The 20,943-nt window shown below is 36.7% G+C and overlaps 1 protein-coding gene across 1 annotated transcript; it reads right to left on the bottom strand.

Annotated features, from left to right (window-relative positions):
* Positions 1–6,605: 6,605 nt before the first annotated feature.
* PLA2G15 (phospholipase A2 group XV) lies at positions 6,606–20,178 on the bottom strand. The gene is made up of 6 exons (XM_035898789.1): positions 20,070–20,178; positions 17,302–17,458; positions 15,653–15,771; positions 13,744–13,842; positions 13,118–13,342; positions 6,606–9,046 (listed from the first exon to the last, which is right to left on the bottom strand). Exons 1-6 carry the CDS (start codon positions 20,176–20,178, stop codon positions 8,535–8,537), a joined length of 1,221 nt encoding a protein of 406 aa, XP_035754682.1. The 3' UTR covers positions 6,606–8,534.
* Between the last annotated feature and the right edge of the window lie 765 nt (positions 20,179–20,943).

Raw genomic sequence — 20,943 nt, 5'->3', positions numbered from 1 at the left:
AGGTGTGAGTCAGTGGTTACAAGCAAAGTAAAAACTTTGAGGTACAAGATTTGTCCATTGTTTAGCAGTGCAGTAAGAAAACAGATCCAGCAGCATTTGCAGCACTTTTTAAAATAGATGATCTGTTTTGTACATCATAGTACTGTAGACAGTATATGTATACATCCACTTCATGTAGTTAGAGAAAATTCAACAGTGTAGATACATGCTTCATTGTTGGTACGCAGCCACAACACTTAATGCTCAGGCTTCTGACAGCAACATCCAATTTGTGCTTTAATCTGAGTATGTAGAGGGGAGTCAATACATAATTCATGGCTCAGATTCTTTTACTCAGTTTGAATCAAGCTGAAGTTTCTTGCTTTCTACATCAGACAGAACAATCTTTGCCTTACTATTTAAGTTCCTCCAGAAGCAAAATCTGCATATGGACAATTGCTTCAGGACAGGAAGCATTTTGCTCATATCAAACTTAGGTCTTCATTTCCCTGTAATCCTTGATTTCTCTAGTGAAATTAACACAGATGCCATTCAACCTTAACAAAAAAAAAAACCCTATATAACTTACATACTACTGCCCTCTACTGCATTTTTAATATAGATCACAGAAGTATGCATTATGTCAACTCAAACCATACAAGTCACAGTCCTTGTCAGGCTTATGAGGCTCATGTCATTCAACCAGCCTACTCGTAGAGCAAAGTTATAAAACAAAAAGTATCCAAAGTTCAGTGGAAGAAAATTGCAGTGTGTCTGGACCAAGAGAACTGAAAAAAACCCAATTGTATGTATAGTTGTATTCATTAAGTCTCCCATCATTCACCTCCCAACTACATAAGAAGAATACAGCCTCACAGTCATTGTAGAATTAAAAGCACCCTCCAATCAGTTCTAGCTGCTCAAATATAAGTTGGGAAAAAAAAGTAAAAATAAGTCCCACAAAACCCAAAAACCTACAGGAGATATGAAACACATAACTAATATTAACACCATCAGATTATCCGAGATTCCCAAATCTCTAATGCTACTGACTGCTGAAGGTACCTACCAGTGCAAGAGACAAGTTTACACAAACATATTTCTTTCCCAAGAACTGAGGTTTTGGTATTATTGAACATGGCTCACACCCAGGATACATCTTGGCATAAACGGCATCAGAACAAACTAGGTGTTAATCCTCTTAATTCAGTTCCCCAGGAACTGATGTTTTTTTTCAGTACAGGAAAGAGATTTCTGCAGGACATGAGGCACTTTAGACTTAACTTAGTTCCTCTAATATTTACAAAGCCTTCTACATACTCCTATATCACTCCTTTCTAATGGAGAATGGGCAGATTGAAGTAGACAGACAGTGCCGCATATTTGTCAGTAAAATACATTGGGTTAAGATCAGGTAAATAATTTTCCGGTGATGCCATCGTGCTAGGGAGTGTTTTTCTTCCCGCTTCACTTTCACGGCCACGACCAAGCTTTGCCGTTCGTTGCCAGGACACCACCTGAGCATTTGTTGAGGTACTCCCCCCTCTAGTGGATACTTTGTTAGTTGTACCGCGAAGCCAGGGCCAAAGTTTGCATGAAAGAGTTCCATTTGTTTTTACAAAAACATGCTTGCATTCCTATGAATACTTCCCAGGAGTGAAATAAATACTGATTTTGATGGCAAAAAGAGTCCCCGGCACACAGAATTTTAACCCAAGCAACAGCGTACTCCAGGAGGGAAGCTATGATTTTAGATACTGTCACCAATGTTTGAATTCCAAACTTCCCAGGTATTTCCAAACAAAGTAGATATACACTTTCTGAAAATTTCCATAAGAAATTGATGAAGCATTTACAGCCTCAGGATCATGACATCGAGTCTTCAATAATTCCTCTCCATTAAAAATCCATTACCTTTCTAAGCCCTCATGTTTAAAACAGAAGATTTAAATGAACCCCCACAAAAAACTCAAAAGCCATTGGCCACTGAGAAAATCCCATTTTCTTCTGTTACAAGTTCTGAATTTGTAAGCAATCTTTACAGTTTCATGAGGTTGGGGAAAGAAAGGCAGAACAGTTTGGTTTTTGAATGTTTGAGTATACTAACATATTCCAAAATATTGTGCAAACATTGTCTAAGTTTAATGTAGCCCTGGAATTACCATAAAGCAAGAAAAAGTGGGCAGTTCAATTGTGGTTATGAAGCCTGGGTAAGAAACAGTGACTCACCTTAACACCTTTTCCACCAAGGCATCTAGTCTTTGGTGCATATAGTAACAATGCTGTTGAAGTGTAACAGATAGGAAGTCTGTCATTTTGGTTCTCTTATCAACACATATCAAAAGACATTCAAGATGTGGTCACATCATTGAGGGATTGGGGGTGGGCATGTTTTATGGTTTGGGGGGTTTGGTTTTTTAGTTCAGTTGCCAAAGACTAGCAAAATGATCAAGTGTTTTTCACTAGTAAGGCTCAATACTGTACACACAAATGCAAGCTAACTTTGTCAGATGGCCCTGTTTTACAAAAGCCTAGATTTCTAAGTTATTCAAGCCACAGTAGTCAAACTCAGGCTGATATATAAAGTGTGTAACATGGCTTCCTTAAAGTCATGAAGTCCATTGAAACTGATAGTCATTGCATTAGTTAGGCTGCTGAAGAATCCTCAAAGAAAGTTTTTAATTGGATTGCTTTCTTAAAGGCATAAAAATGTATTTTCTATTTGCAGTTTTAATCTCCTAAAGTGATTCAGTTTTCAATTTTCATTAGGGACTTTTTGTTACTGCTGTTCATCTTATTTTAGCTTACTGTGCTTTCCTACTTTTTTCCAGCTTCTGAGCCTTTTTCTCCCCCCCTCTCTATTTCATGCTAAACATTCTTTCTACAAAGGGAGATAGCTCACTTTTTTCACATCACTATTTGCTTTCCTTCACATAAAAGAAATTTTGTAAATAGGCCAAGTATTTATGTATCGGGGTAACACAAGTACAAGTGTTCATTAGTTCATTAGCTGCTCTGTAACAGTTTACAAGGCTACAAAAATATTTTATTTATAATTTGGCTTTCCAGTACCTTAACATTTAAAATTACCTCCTCCCAGCCCCAGTAACATGCTATGCAGTATTTGCTTAAAACTTAAATTTAAGAATTTGCTCCAGTACACAGAGATAATTCTAGAAATAACAGATTGTTTTCTGTGGTGGTTAGTGGAGAGTGACACTGATCCACATCAGGCACCTTTAAATACTGAGAAAGTGCAAGCAGTACTATAAGTGGTAAGATGTGCTTTAACTAGTAACAAACTGAACAGAACCTGCAAAAACACTAGAAGTACTAGTATGATCCACTAGTGCTTCCAAATCTGCTGGGGTGGAGGCAATAACTTAAGCTTCAACTATTCGAGAACTAATCCCTAAAAGCTGAAATGATGGTACTTTGCTGAACTATTTCACATAGAATTAGTGATCACCTGTTACATGAGAAGGAAAAGAGTTCAACATTGGGATATTCTGTTCAGATGCTGCATGGTTTAGAACAAGAAGTTGGCAAGCAACATCAATATGGAGAAATCATTAAGACAAATTTAACATCAATGTTTTGAATAAAACATTGCATATTAATTTGATTTCTTGGGCTCATATTACATTCTACTTTTGCCTGAAAAATGCTGATTTGAGAACTAAATATTCCACTTCACTCTCATTTGTTAATCCAAATGACCACAAAATCAATTAGTCTTAAAACAAAGGAAACTTAAGCTAGAACTTCAGAGGAAAATTGTAATTCAAGCAAAAGAGAGAGTCATAATTTCTCAAAACCATAGTCCCATCATTAAAGTAAGCGTTTAAGCTAGCACAGCAAAATAGCACCATGCAGTATGCAACTATAACCTTGTTATTTTAAAGATGCACCAGTGTTACATCAATATTCTAGCATTACACAGGACACCAGCCTTCCACATGGCTTGGCATCACTCTAGCCAGGCCCCATTAATCATTCTGTTCTCCATTCCCTGTGCTCTCATTCTTCCCAGCTTCTTCCAAGAATTGGCACAATGCTTTAGTGAAGGACTTCCCCATTTTAATAGAGAGCTGGAATAAAGCCACATGACCCCCTTTCTCCTAAAAATCATATAGGGTCAATGAACATTGAGGAAGGTTTGAACAAGTAATATACTGGTACAAGATGTCCAATTAATAGGGATCTAGGGCATAAAGAGGAGCAGCAGTCACTAACACTCATCTTGGATTACAGTCTATCATCACATAAAAAAAGCCCCCCCTCCCCCCCAGCAAGTTTCAGCCTCATAATTTTTTCTTCTTTCTCAACAGTTATAAGCAATCATTTGTACTATAGGTTAGTGAAGCATCCAGGCCAGCCACCAGAGGCCTTACACTTGCCCAACAGGCTTTTAGATTACTTCAATAAGGGAGATAATTTCCACTGTTTTTTGCCCTACAGAATCATTGTCTACCACTGAAGTTTCTTCAGAGCAACAATGCAATTTTTAACTGAAAAAGATTGTTTCATACAGCCATGAAACTGTATGGTCAACATGCATGGGTTTGTGGATCAGTTTGGAAACCAACAGTATAAAGGCAACTGCAAGCGTTTAGGACATTTCAGGATTGAGGGACTAATTTCAAAATTATGACCTTAACAGAAGCATGAAGCATCCCAAGAACTCTTCCCCCCCCCCCCATATGAGATGAGCAAGAAAGAAGCAAAGAAAAGGAATCGAGTAATTTCAGTAATCTCAGTCCCACATATCTATAAATTCAAGAACAATTAACAGCAAACTCCAGATGTACCACAAGACAGTAGGTGCATTTGGAAAATGAACCAAGAAGCAGTTACAGTGAGAAAGTGAGACACCAAGAATCCATGGGGAAGAACAGCAACAAGCTGACATTCCATCTGAGCAGTGAGATGTTATTAACAACATGAGGCAAGCTATATTAGATCAACTTTATTATGTTATCAAAGTTTGACAATAAAATATTCAAAATCTATTGAACGCATTCATACACGAAAAGAGCATATAAAATGCTAGGTCTCAGAATATGTTCTGTACAAAATACTGTGAAGTGTAGAGCAGCAAAGTCATTGCCAAATATTCCCTGAATTTAAGAGGGCCTTGAACACATTGTGCTCCAAGAACTACCTTAATACCAAACATTCCTTCCTTTGGTCTGCAACTCCTTTGCAATTATTGCTAGTTATTGAAGCCTTCTGTTTTTAAACAGAATCACATAGTGACTCTGAACCTCTTCAGAAGTATTACAATGACAGCTAAAAGCTTCTTCTGCATTTTCTATATATTTTGTCAAAATAAAGAAATACATTTGGTCCTCAAGACAATTTTTGGTCTCAAAATATCCTGGAAGAATAAAACTAAGTAAAAACTATGGAAAGAGAGACATGATTGATATGTGTTAGGTATAACAAAGATACATCAGTAAATTCAAACTTTTCAATTGTGCAGTGTGGCAAAGCACCTGAGTTACTCCTTTTAAGGAAGTGCCACATTCTCCTTTCCTTAAAGATTTATTTCTTCAGACCACTCCCCCCCCCAAGAATCTAGAATACTGAAGTGCATATGGCTGTAGCAGGCCTGTAACATTAATGCTAAATACTCTTGCCTTGTAGGAGAACATGCTGTAGCAAGTAAGCACTTAACATGCCAAGTGGTTCAGGTTCACCATCTAGAATCATGTAGTTTACTTGCTGCATTCACTGTGCAATGAAAACTCCATCCTAATATGCAAGAAACTGAAAATGAAAGGACTGAAGATTACTTGTTAGAAAAAAAAATTAAACTTCTGGACACAAAACAGAACTATAGCCCACAGAACCATCACATCCAATCAAAACCTCACCAGAAGCACTGTGCTTGCTCTAACACAGTACTTAGAACTCAGATATGCACATTCTTGCACAAGGCTTTATAGTGACAAACATAAAAACAAAACAAGAGAAAGCCCTGAAAAGCTTTCAGCTTCATTTTACCAGGTTAACCAACACAAGTTTATTTAGAGTCTCTAGGGCTTGTCTACTAATGGACAGCTTATTTACAAATCTTTAGGTTAAAAGATCAATCGACTGGCCTCAGAAACACAGTACTAGGTTGCCAAAATTAGAAAGAGATTTTTTTTTTCTTTTGGGGCACAAGAAGTAGTAAAGGAAGAAAGAATAAGAAAAAAGAGCATCTTTTGGAACTTCAAATCACAAAAAAACCTGAAGCTAAACTCTCAGTATGAGACTGAAAACACCACCGATTAATTGGTAAGGATCTAAATGAAGCTTAGAAACATTCTCCAGATCAGGTTAAGAACTGTTTACCTATGTTTTCCCTCATTTTTTCAGCCCTTGATGCCCTGCAATACAGCCTCCAGCTCCACTTATTCCAGTGCTTTTTACAGACATTCTACTTCAGCAAGAAATACAGATTGTGATAAGCTGTTTTCTGTAATTTCTTTCTGTTGTAAACCAGTAACATAGAAGTTCATTCAAAAATTGAGTCAGACCACAGGAAGAGCTTTATCATCTTTGAGCAGTCTTGGAACACAAGCTTGAAGCTTATCCAGCTGACAGCCCTGCATAAAATAGAACACTTAGCTAAAGGATTGTTTTTGTTTGGGTTTGTTTTTTTCCAACGGTTACCAATTACAAATTGCTTGAGGCAACTCAGTACTTATTCTGGAAAAGTCTAGGCAATATCACTGCTGAACTGTAGTTTCCTGGGCAACTAAGGACAAGATAAGTGTTCCCTTTTAAAAAAAAATCAGGAAAATGTATACTCTCCTTCAATAAAAGTAATAGGGAAAATGCAGGGGGGAAAGGAAGCTACACAAGGAAGTTAAGATCTAGCTTATCCATGACCCAAGTTCAAGTTGCTCTGGATTTACGAGTCATTTCTGAATTAAAACTTAAAGCCTTAAACCTATATCCTGTGCCAAAATGTTTGCGTTCTACAGTAACAAGTTCAAGCCTGTCATTTCAACACATCTTACTCATACATTTAATGGCACCAAGCATTTTATGCATGCTACCAAAATAGTTAAAAGCTTTTCCTCTTTAGAGAACTTCAGTTTCTTAAGTAATGAATCCTCAATAGTTCTGATTAATTTCTGAAACTCTTTAAAACATTCTTCTTGGAGGACCTAGCATTTTGAAAGCATTCAAAATTGTGTTTTCAGAAAACTAAGTGCAGTCTAACTGTGTGAGTGGTTTTAAAACAAGCAAGAGAGAATCTGAGTGAAACTATTTCTCCAACAAGACTTCTGTAATCAAGGTTGTAATGTGACAGCCTTTAGGCTATCATGACTGTGGAGTTCAGAGTTGAATTTTTTTAAACATTGAGTAAAACAATACTGTATGAAGTTAACATATTCGGCAATTTACAGAAACATTTGAGGAACAGTGTATCCCAACTTCTTGAAACAGCAATAGTGAAACTTCCAACTGAAATTAATTTTAGTCTTAAAATGTAAAGTTTCTTTTCAGCTGAAGACAATGTCTATCCAATGTCTGCTTGGTCAGTAACTGGATCAGAGCTTAAGTATTTGACTGAGAACAAGGTTTCTACTTCATACTGTATTACGCTGGCTTCCATTCCTCACCCCGTTTCAGGAAATTCACTCTTTTTGAATAAATGCCCACCATCCATTACCATTTCCACTACAGGAGATCTTTTTTCTCCCAGAAATCAACTCTGCACTGTATGGATTGTTTGCCAATATTCAATTCAATTAGCTTTAATTTTTTTAATTTATGTGCTACTCCACACAGCTAGTTATTGTGAGCACCAACCACTGTTTAGCTTCTTTCCCTCATTGATAAATAAAGCATAAGGTGAAAATTCCTCAGACTCCAGATTATATGTAATCAGGTTCTAGAAGTTGATGAGCAAACAATTTCTTAACAAAACCACCCACAAAGAGGTACATAACAAGAAGCTTCAAGTAATTCACACATCTATCGTTTTCCCCAAAAGCTGTAATAAAAGACAGGCTGGCTTATGACAAAGGTAGCAGGCAGACCTCTTCCCTATCTATCCCTAGTAGATATGCACATTTTTGAACTAAGGTACTGGAAACTGTGGATCAGACTATGCAAGACCCTTTAAATAGTTTACTGTGCTTCCCAAATTAATATCATGCCCTTGTTTTATGGGCATCTGAAATTGCAATCCTTCCTAGCCCTCCCACTCTAAACCCTGCAAAGACAAAGGAACTCAGGTATCTATGACTATGTACTATGTGCCAAGGGGCTGTACAATCTCCAGACAGAAGTCTGTGTGAATATTGGACACAACACCAGAGGCACCAAAATGCATATTTGACCAAATTTGCAGAATGTGAAAATACTGCGAAGCATCATAAACACAAATCAGAGACAAATGATCATTTAGGACAAACAACTTCTTGAACACAGCCTTAAAAACCCCACAAAATAAATAATTCAAATATCTAAATATCAAGGGATTAAAAGGCATTTTCCCATATTTAAGGAAAGGCATCACAGGTGAGGAAAATAACTGTCAACACAAGGTATCACAAATCAAAAAGCAGCTTTTTCACATAGGAGATAGTAGTATCATTGGATAGCATTTGAATGTGCTCATTTCCTGAAAGCTCAAATATCACCACTTCCTGTTTTTGCATGTCCACCCACTTTTGACATTGCAAGGCACTCTGCAAGTTTACTGTACCATCCCCATCACTGAAAAGAATCTTGGGTTCTTTGTCAGGAAAACTTTCATAATGGAAGGAATCGGGTGTTGCCACACCAGTACCATAAAGACAGTGTATGCGCACACCAGGTGGTGTCATCTGGTAGACTAGGGGTTCAGTTTCTTGTCTCATGAGCCAGCCATCTTCAAAATTGATGTCCCTGTAGAATTTTTGGTAATCCCGAAGAGTGTAGTTAGCTGTAGGTGTGCTTACAAAGACCTTATCTGGAGGCCATGTGTAGTTGTAGGGGAGCATCCAATTTGTGGAAACAGCTGATCTCTGCTGGTCCCTAATCTTGAGTGAGCTGATAACGGGTATTCTATTGTTGTCACCTTAAAAAAAGGGGAATTTCATTATACGCAAAGCAAAGCATGAATCTCAACCAGCAGCAATTATACCAGTCACAGTGATAACATGAATAAAAATATTCCCTTTGCTTACAGTGACAATTTGAGAAGCTTTTTCTCATTTATGATTGTCTTTATAATTTGTGCAAACTTCTAACAACTTACAAATTTAAATACAAATTGATGAAAGAATGACTGAGAAACCAAGAACACTGCTGCCTTTCCAATAGGCTCCTTTTTATAGGAAATATTTTCCCCTTTGTTAGCCAAGTAAGAAATCAGCTTTTACTAGGCATTATTGGTACCATTTGAAAGTTTTGTCTTATATGCTCTTCTGGAAGTGTATTTTACAGTGATTCTGGTTCCTAGATCACATTTTTGCTGAAAGAACAGGTAAATACTACTATATACACACACACACTCAAGAATTCATGAAGATACTTTAGAGGCTTAACAAAATGTTTATAGTTTCACACATTCAAAACAGAATAGCAGTATTTCATTCAGGATAGCTATAAAAATTACTACATGGTTTATTTACCATGTGGCAGTGTTTTACCAGTTTATGCATTCCCTTCATAAGGAAACCTACCAGAACATGCCTACAATTGAAAGAAAATGGCAGACTCTTAATAGTTACCCAAAAAGATAACTTGTCATAAAGGAAAGAGAAGCAAAGCAAGTATTACCATCTATGCTTATGCTGTCAAGTAAGAATGCTGCACTCAATTACCAATTCTGTCTCTACATGTAATACTTCAGCAGAGGAGTTAAAGCTTGTTAGCTTTAGTGGTGGTGTAGTTAGCAACAACTAAAACATCAGTGCCTTATCAACATTATTCTGATACTAAATCGAAACCACAGCACTACACCAGCTACTAGGAAGATTAACTCTATCCTAGCCAAAACCAGGATAGGTGGAAGCCATGGAAAAAACCACCAATATCAGCATCTTCCCATCCAGTAAGCATTTAAAGGCTGCTAAAATACTTGTATTGCTCAGAACAGAGGTTCTTTCTAATGTGTATTAGCACTAATTTCCTAGCAACTCTAGTAACAAGCTACATCTTTGTCACAGAAGGGGGAAAACACAGACAAAACCAATAATTCTTGAAAGACCAATTGATAATTACTATACTTGGGAAATATTTTCAGCTGGCCAAGCTTTTCCACAGCATTCTATTTTCTTAATATAATATAAATCTAGAGAGCTAGACCTTATCAATAAGGGTGTTAATTTATCAGATAACAATTTTGTGGTTTATTGGGTATGTTTCACCAAATTTAGACTTATTTTTGTTACAGAACTAGTGTTTGACAAAAACATTAAGATTTTTTTGTAGACATCAAGTCCACTGGTTTTTTAGCAGTGTGTTCCAAAGATGGCTCAAACTAACATGACTAAGATAATTTATATGCATCTTTCTTCATATTTTAACCATTGTTCTTGCATTTTCACAAAATTAAAAGCTGCCTAATAAATGGCAGATATAGTGATTACTAGAAACAAATTAAAAAGAAAAGCCCTGAGACAGATCCGCGTTTCTTTTCATGGTGACTGTCTGATCAGACATATTTTTCATTATCACAATGGCTGGCATACCTCAATTCTTTTGTCAACTGAATCTTGAATGAGATTTTTCCATTATTAGGTCCGAGTGGTTAGAACATGTGGTGATGCAGGTCAACCACACCATAAAAATTGAAATACTGAAACCACTATTCCTGAAATAGCACCAAAGTATATTTTTCAATTCCATAAGGTGGCACTATTGCTTCAGCGGCAATGCCATCTGTAGGAGGACTACATGGAAACATTGCTAGTGTAACTCTTAAACAGATAAAAAGGGAACTGAAAAGAACACAGCAAGAATCACAAAGGTCCTGAAAAATGGTTTCATATTACCATGTGGTGTAAATACTTAACTGGGCACGCTCACTACTAAACTACTGATCACTGCTTGGCAGTTTTCAGCAAAGAAAGCCTGAGTCCTGAATTGAACAATGAAAGGAATGTGCACAGAATTTATTTCCAGTAGAATAATCAAACACAGAACCTGACTATTCCAACCTTCTCTTGCAGACCTGCTACAAATCTTTTACTTCTCTGAAGTACAGAAGTACTGTATGGCCGAGACCACGCTTGAGTCAGCAGACCCAGCACTCATTCACATTATAGTGAACAAAATGTTAGGTCTAAGGAAGATACTGCTAGCATCTCCAGCTGACAAAAAAAAAAAAAAAAATCAAACAAACCACCACAGTGAACTTTGTGTCTTTGCTCACTGTAGTGGGAAGAACATCCTCACTTTTTATTGGCACTGGAATTTTAACATTATAAGTACTGATCCTGCAAAGCACATGAATAAGTAGCAGAAAGTCACAGATCTAGAGAAAATAATTCTACCTGTGTACTGTTTACCACTTTGATAACACAACTATGGATTTGACATGAAGTTCCTGGCCATTACCATATTATAAACAGGAATGGGAACAGAAAGAATGCATTCATAGCTTGCCTTGTATTTCCTGCAGCAATGCAGTATTTTTCTTAAAAGTGTCAGTTGTTCTGCATACTAACACCCTGATAATGTCAATTTTAGAAACTCTTTAATAGACTAATGTAATCCAAGTGTTAATGCCTGGTGGTGGTTATTTACTACAGACATTTGAGACAGAACCAGCCTTAAACATATGCATTCTGATATGTTCTACCATGAGGTGAATACTGAGTACAGTAACTCCAAGTTAATGTGGCAAGGCCTAAATGCAGTTTGGCAAAACAGAGCTATTAATTTTACTGATCAGGTTCTGTACTATGCTCAGCACATTTACCACCTCATTTAACTTTCCTGCATGATTCTTAAATTTCTGCTCTGCAACACAGAATGTAGTACAACAGACATACAGATTAAAAGATTCTACATTTTAGTAGAAATTTAACTATTTATTATGGATTTGTATAGCGAGCCACTTTGGATGAGATATTATAAAAGGAACAAGATACAAAGCACAAAAGTTTAATCCAACAGAAATCTGGGACTGTGGTATTTTATGAAGGCAATATTAACATTGCTCACTTCCTGCCATTTCTGTAGCGTGCAAACTTATCAGATGAAGCCGGTGGTAAAAGGGAAATCAGTATGCACAATGCCACTGCAATAGATTTAACCATGTATTAACTCAATAAAACCATCCAATTTAAGTTTTCTAATTAGTAACTGAACTGTGCGCTACTATTCAGAATCAAATGCCTTTGCTAAGCAAAGCATTCTTTGATCTGTCCATGCATGGCTGGCACTTGCTGTGTCAGCTTTGTTTAGAGAAAAGCTAGCGATATCCAAAGCTAACAAGTCAGAAACAAGCTAAAAAACAAGCCAGAAACATCATGGACTAAATGTGCATGAAATAATTATGGTATCACATGATGGGGTGAGTGAACTTTTTCTATCAGTCATTTGCAGTTACTTAGTGGAATGTGTTATGCTGCTTTATTCAATATTTTTTTTTTTTAGACTCAGGCATATCCAGCATGCTAAGTCTCAAAGATTCACTTTCCTTATCTGTACAGTTACAATTTTTGACAGGCATTTGTGCTGTGGGCACCACTCCACCACGTCTACAAGTTTCCCTTAATGTTAACCTCAAGCAGCTGTCTGCTCTTTAATCAAAGGAAACTACTGAATGCTCTGAATCCTTGTTAGCTTTGCAATACTGAACAGAACAATCAGGCTGAAGGCAGAAGGGACAGAAATAGAAGACACCAGGCCAAACAGCAGGTGACACAACAATCTGCTGAAAAGAAGTTAGGAGGGGTCAAGAGGGGACACAGCTCCTGGTTAAGGCATAAAACACACCAAACTTAGCCCACTCCCATGAATGTAAAGAATGACAGATTGGTCACAAGGCTTGAAACCTAAAATTGCCATGACTTATGGAAAAATTACTTTTAGCACCATGGTACCTTAAACTCTCATCCTCCAGCCTTACAGTTAGCAGTCTAGTTAGTACCTTACACTACTAACAAAATACATTGCAAACCCTCAAATTACCTACCTGAAGCCAGCACACGGAGAGTTTTAGCCACTCCTCCCCATGGAGCGCCTAATGACACATAATCCTTTATGTACTTGTCTTTCCAATCCTGAGTCTGATGGTTGAGGAAGTAGAGGGTGTACATATTACCCATACTGTGGGCAATTAAGACAACAGGACTTCCATACTGCTCATACATCAACTCTATCATCTTGCGAAGGGCCACAAAATAGTCTCCATTCTCATCTAAAGTAGACATACATAGGTTACAAAGTTATAATTACTAATTGTGAATGCTGAACTTCAACACAATTCTTTAAAAGGTTATTTTTTTAAACTGTCTGCAGAATTAATAATGCAGAGCTTAGAAATTCCAGTATTAAGTTGGAGGGGAGGGTGTTTTTGTCAGGATGTGTTTTGGTGGTGTGGGTTTTTCTGTTGTTTTGTTTTTAAGGGTCTTAAAGTAGCAAGTTCTTTAAAGCAAAAAGAGAAACCACATCACGGAGCTTTCATCTGGGTCCAGGGGTACCCAGGCCCCAAGAACTAATCAAAATTAATGTTTTAAGTATAATTGTACAAGAGACCCAAAAGATTATTTGCTGGCTGAGAAAGTCAAAATTTCATTCAAGTAGCAATATGTTATTTACTTGGTGCCTTTCGCCAGTCATAAGGTGCTCCTCTTACATCTTCATCACGTTTGTAGCCCCAATCTACTAAACTCTGCACCAGCATATAAAAGTAACTGCCTGTAGACATGAGATAAGAGATAAACAGAACAGTGAAAAGACTAGCATTAGAAGCAGCTGTCAGACACTATCACAAAACAAAGTTCTGGAGGCATTATCTCTGATACTATATATAGACATTAAAACTGTAGTCTTAGTCTTTGACAATCTAGAAAGCTGCATATTAAACCAAATGAATTATGCTCGCTGTCCCCCAAAAGTGAAAGAATACCATTATTAAAACTTCTTACTAGCTGGCTGATCTATCAAAGAAGTATGGCAGCAAAAAAGGCACACATAGAACAAATTCTCCTCAGCAGAAATGCATCTTACCCTTGAACTGTAAAGAACACACCTCAGAATTACTACATTAGTCTCCTAGCTTTTGTTGATTGCAGATTAGCTTCAGGTAGGGTATATAATACATTGTGCCAAGGGAGATTTAGATTGGATATTAGGAAAAATTCCTTCACTGACAGGGCTATCAGGCACAGGAACAGGCTGCCCAGGGAAGTGGTCAAGTCCCCATCCCTGGAGATATTTAAAAGACGGGTGGCTGAGGAGCTTAGAGACATGGTTTAATAGAGAACAAGTACTGTTGGGCTTGATGATCTTAAAGATCTTTTCCAACCAAATGATTCTATGATTCATAAAGGTTGGCCTGGACTTCACCAACATTTATTCTTGGAAACAAATGCTTACAGTGTACCCCAGGGCAAAATTTTGGAAACTACCCCAGAAGTATTTTTGTATTTATCAGGTAGTGGACTAAGACTTAAGTAATTGAACATAATGCTTTAATAGCAAAGAAGGGAAATGTTTACAGACTACCTATATATTGAAAGATGTTACATATTACAAGCTTTGACACATGTAGGTTGTAAGAATTACCACAATTAAATGCATCTAGTAGCAGTTTGAAAAATTAAGTGACAAAACATCTTATTGAATATCAGTCATAATTAAGTTTTGAGCAGAATCTCACTCATTCATCTTGAACACTTATCATATAGCCCCTGAAGTGAACATAGGCAATTTTAAATATGGCCCTGTTCTAGTTACAAGAGTCATCTAGTAAAGCTCATTAAGCACATTACTGCCCTTCTGGGGATTGGTCCCTACAGAAAAGAAAGAGAAAACCACGCTATGAAACATGTGAAGCTGAGTGCATTACTGACTATTAAATTACTTAAGTCTTCAGCCACAGCTAACAACAACTCACAAAAGCTTAGCAGATTCAGTGTTTTCTTAAAGATTACTTCTACGAAAACATTAAACAGAAAATCTACAAATACATCAATGCAGAAATATTTTGCAGCAGAAATGTAGTTATAGAATTATTCTGACACTGACAAGAGACCAGAAACTACAGAATGTAGTACCATCTCTTCCATGCCCATTAACCCATTCTTAAGGCCAAAGAACATCTTACTTAGAACTAAGCTGAAATGAAGTGCTTCTATTCTTTTTTTTTGCTTGTCAAGCTTCAGTCACAGGATTTTCTACTCAATACATCTCATTTTCCAAAAGTGTCTGTCTTCAAAGTGCCTACTCAAGTTTCATCCAGAAAATTTAAATTTGGCACAAGACTAAATAACATGGAATCTTCTTGTTTCAATCTCTCAGGCCAAACAGACAAAAACAATACAAAGCACTGAAAACACTTAAAAGCAAAGTGAGCCATGTGCTACCCTACTACAAAAAAAAAATCTGCTTTTCTACTTCTAAACAGAACTGTAGTTTGACATCACATGTCAGTAGCTTGTTGTATAAAGACACACTAGAAAAATCCTGTAAGTGACAAAGCACTTCAGACACAGCTTGTACATACCAACGCTCCTTTTACTTGGGTCAAGGAATTCCAAGGAAAACGTCTGCCCAAAACCTGGGACTCTGATATCCACACCATCTGGTGGTTCTGTAATCTTACTTGTTCGATTATATACAAGCCTGGGGGGAAAAAGGAAAAAAAAAAAAAAAAAGGAGAAAAACATGAATCAGGTTGTAGTACTACGTGACAACTCTCAACTACATTGGGTCTTACAGTCTGAGTGCACTAACAAGAACTTTAAGTACTATTACCCAGAAGAAAAAAATTAAAAACAAAAACCAAAATAAACCAGATAAAAACCAGGCAGACATAGTAAGAGTACTCTAATGGCTAAGAGGTTACACAATTCTTTTACACAGTTCTTTTAATTAGCTTAATGCTTTACATGCAGAATCTGAGACTTATCTTCTCTATAAAACTGAGTATACAGGATTGTGGCTGAACTTCAACTTTAGAATATAAGCTGCTTTATACAGTTCCATACCATTTCACTTTGCATCAAGTCACAATGAAGAAAACTTGTCAAGAACTTAAGAATGTGGCAGTAGAAGATAACATACCTGTAAAATCAGATATCAGAAAAATTCTTCTAGATAAAAATAATTCATTTCTGTTTAACTAGAACACCGATACCAGCACAAGGGAGTACTTGATATTTCTTGACTAATAACAATTGGTACTTCAGGAAACACAGAGGTATTGAGTGTTTTGCGGATACTTCTCAAATCAATTTGAGATATGAAGACTCTGGAGCATTGGGTCAGGGTTGGATTTTTTTTTTTAATTGTTATTGGGGGTTTGTCTGTTTTTAATACCATATCAATACAATTGCCATTTCTGAATGCAAGTTTTTACCCCTAGATGGAGTCTTAGAATCTGAATTGATACTCAAATCTTCCCACACCAAAAATCTTTCTAACCTGTAAGGCATATAGCAAGACTTAAAGCAGAGGTACAACTACACAACAGCTTGGTATATTCACATAAAAGAGCAACACACCAGTACAGTATTTTTAAATCACACAAGCTAAATATTTCTTGTTTTCATAGAGATAGTTTATATGATTTTTACAGGAACATTAATAAAGCAGATTGTTCAATTAATTAGTCTGGAAGCTTTAGATTAGGCAATGTTTTAAACCAAAGTAATTCTGGAAAGAGACTTCCAGACTGCACTCTGAGGCTCCCATGTGTCTCAGCTGCCCACGAGACTGCTCTCTAATGACACATTGCCAGCAGAAGTGCAAGCTCGCATTCCCCCTGCCTGCCTCCTCTGTGCTGCCCGATGTACCTCCTTCCCCCTTGCCTCATCAAAACTTAAGTAACTCATCAAAAAAGCAGAAAGTGTTCTGCTTGAGATAAGCCTGCAGAAGTGTCTGATAAGTGCCCAAACCAACACTGAGTAACTGGTAGGAAAGAAAGTGGAAGAAACTAAAAGAACCTCTGCTTTTCATCAGTGATGAACAACTACCTCAAATGCAACAGAGCCACATCTTCCAATTCATCCTGTTACTCTACCTAGCAGAATTCAAAGTAATGTCTCTCACTGGTCTTGAATCAGAAAAGAAAGTTTAAGGCAGCCATTCTGTACAAAGCATGTCAGTCTAAGGAAAGGAAATAACTGCAAAGAGCAACATTTGTGGTTTTACCTGATATTATCAATCCAGCAGTCAATGATGACAGGCAGAAGCAATTCCAAATTCAGCCAGAGCGTAAAATAACTGTCTGTCCTCTTAGAGCAGAGATAGTGCACTACGGACGGCTTATCTAACTTTGCTTCCAGCTGATTACCCAAGTCTCCTGGAACTGAAAGAAATAAAAAGAAAACACTAAAATTAAAGTGTATAACATTTATCATTATAATATACACATCTTAATACTGTAGCCCTCATATGCAGTATCACTGCACCTAGAGATAACGTTAAGTTTTGTAACTGGATAAAAAAAAATTACATAAAAATTAAGTACTGCATGCACATCTTCCACTGAAAATATTTTCAAAAATCATTAGCAGAATAATTCTGGATCAACAGTTCATAACTTCAAATAGGAGACTAGATAGGAACAGGTCATGTAATATCATGGGTATGAAAAACAGATGGTCTCAGACATGATCAAAATTATCTGTGTTAAGTGAAAACTAAATCTTTCTGAAATATTTTTTTTCTTCAGAGTATTACAACTGCACATGCAAGTCTTTCTGTTCTTTTTAAAGTTGCCTGCAAGCCATCAATCTGACATTAAAAAAGTGTGGAAAGTGAAAGTAGCTCCATTTATGCTTTTTATATTTTCACCTCTTCACCTCCAACCACACTTTTGTTACACAAGATTTGGTTGGGTGGCATAACAATCCAAATACATAGTTTCCCATCTTTTCCATTCAGGTTTGGATGCAACAACAGTTTTGATGTTTACTCTCTTTTTTTGAAACATTGCATCAGTAATACTTGGAGGGAAGGGTCTCATATTTGCACCTTATCTGAAGTGTACTGTTCTTAAGACATACACCCAATGACAGTACTCCACCGATGAAGTTTTATTTTCTTTATTTATTTTAAACTCTAAATGGAGACAGGGATATTATTTCTAAATTAGAACCAAGCTTAAAAAATGCTCTTAAAATTTTCAGCAGCAAGTTTCCAGAGAAACTTCTTACATTGTTATGTTTAATCACTTTTTCATCAAGAAGCAGAAAGGCAAAGATACTTCAGTAAACAAAAAGTTTCTCTGTATTAGAAAAATTCAGGAGTTAGGCAGTTCTTAAGGGTTCCCCTCACCCCTTTCAGCTCCACACACTCCCACCTTTTTTGGGTTTGTATAACTATATCCTACTTGTTTAGTTTTGAAGTTTTTTAACTCAGGTCTACCCATACAATTGCTTCCTACACACACACACTTCAGTAAATTATTTAATCAAAACAGTTTAAGTTCTATAAACCACTGATACTTAGCAATGGTTTAAAGGCAAAGTAGTATCTTTTATTAGAACACCTAATTTAACTGGAAAGCCAGATACGCTTTCAGAGAAACACTTGTTGCAGAACTGAAAAAGGATAGAACTTCAGACTAAATATAGAGCTGGACAACCACGCTCTTACAGCCTTCAACCACAAAAGATATACCTCAGGATTTCTTTATTAACTACCCTTACTTCCTCATTAGGTTTGTAGCGGTTTTATTTCTGTAGTCTATAGTGAAATGTTAAAAGACCCAGTAGCTGACCACAGTTTATTTTAGGTCATATTTCAAGGACTCCGATATACTGGAAAGCATAGTAAGGGAGATTATAGTATTGCATCACACACTAGAAGGAGTTTACTGAAGTTCAGTCTTGTAACCTCACAAAATGCCATTTAGTTATTGCTTATAGAACTATAAGGCAACAGCTAGTTCCACAGTCTCGTGCCTGTGCTGTATCAGCACTCTTAATAAGAAAAGGAACAGAACATAATTCTATTTATATCAATTATTCATGGCTGGCCAGTTTCAGCAGCAGATCTGCCAAGGACAGAACAGGTTGATTTTGTCTTCAGTTTCAATGCAAAACAAAGTAGAAGAGTGACATTCTGTTCTACCCTGGAATCTCATTTCCTTGGGTAAAAATCAAGTTCTTCCAGCAAAGATACCTTTTAAAAACCTTAGGCAAATACCTGGAATATCAGAGTTTCAAGAACTTGCTGAGGTTTCCAAACAGGACTCAAATATGAGCACTCCTGCTCAGATTAGGAAGACTCACAACTGAAGAGGTTTAAGATTATAATCAAGACACATTTATCAACAAGAATACTAAAAGCAGGAAACTGGACAAAGTCTCACTTCGACTTAATGGAGTGATCTTAGATTAACTGCAAGTTTAGTTTGGTTAAAATATTTTATCCTCAAGCTTCTTGAGGACAGAGGCTGTGGTCCTATGTCCAATTCAGAGCAGGAGATGAGAAACATTACATACTAATTTTTAGCTAAGGGATGACAAGGAACAATTGAAAAGTGGCAATTAACTCTAAACAAAAGATATGGGGCAAGTTCCACCTGTGCCAAGATACAGTACAGCAGTTAAAAAATACAGGTGTGATGCCTGTTTGTTTGTAAAGCAGGGATTAAGAAAAAAACTTTTTTCAGGTTTACATTTCTATATTAACAGTGCAACTGCTCATCACTAACTGAACAACTCATGTTTTATTCTCTAAAGTATATTCTGCAAGCTGAAGAGGGTTCGTGATGAAGCTATAGGGAACAAAACACAAGTTTTGATTTTTCAGATTATGGAAAGAAACATGCAAGATCTTCAGTCCTCACCCCACACAATTTAAATGTTAATGATTTACATTTTGGCTGGAGAACTACTTAGTGACTTTTTGATAAGTAACAGGTTAAAAAAGATCACACTGAGGATGAATTCTGTAGGGTAAGGACATACCTTTCTGAACTTTCTTTTCATAGAATTTGAAAGACACATTTCCCTTTGCTTTCAGGCCATACAGAGAAAGCATCTGTGGGCAAAGTAATCTGTAAATAATTCTTCTCATCCTCTCATCTACCAGTATCTGTAGATTCTAAGCCTTTTCACTGGAAACATTATAGAAAGTTCTTACTTTTTAAAGCCTGCAGACTGAACCTGTAGTTGTACAAAGTAACCAGCAAGTGAAGTTCTGCAAAATACATCAGTGCTAGCTAAAACTGGATGTCCAAGAAAAGATCTCAAGCAGTACCCTCGCTTCCTTAATTTGCAGTTGTGCAATACGTGTATTGACTTCTGAACTGGGACATTTGGAAATACAGTGTGATTTCCTATTCAGCAAAAAAAAAAAAAGTGTTTCCATCAGATTTGATGATGTATCAGTTCTAGCATATTCTCATTTTTCACAAAGACTGTAATCCCAACAGAACTCATTCTAATACATCAATGAGCCCAATCCACTTCCAATATTGTAGTATTATTTGCTGGGTTTTTTTTTTTTCTCAACTGCTCTGACTAACCTCATAGATCTTCTGGGATGTGTTCATTTGATTAAAATTTATGGAAAGCACATTTACAAATTTCATTTGAGAGTTTAAAACTGGTTACAGACTTTTCCAAGTCTGGGAACTACAATAACTGGCTTTAGGATACATTGATGCTCCTGCCTATCACTATCCTTAAGTCTTAATAACTGATTCACAGTTCCCAGGAGAAGACAATAAGAAAGTTGCACCCTGGAAAGTGACTTGCCTCAATACCACGCCAGAAACAAAGAGAAAATAACATTCAACAAAAGCCATAAATTGGGTTATTTCAAATTTCATTTGGAAAA

The sequence above is a fragment of the Egretta garzetta genome, unplaced genomic scaffold (genome assembly GCF_000687185.1).
Source record: "Egretta garzetta isolate BGI_Z169 unplaced genomic scaffold, ASM68718v1 scaffold27, whole genome shotgun sequence".
In the NCBI taxonomy this organism is placed as follows: Eukaryota; Metazoa; Chordata; class Aves; order Pelecaniformes; family Ardeidae; genus Egretta; species Egretta garzetta.
Note: the sequence above shows the minus strand (reverse complement) of the source record. Positions and strands in the feature narration are given on the sequence as shown.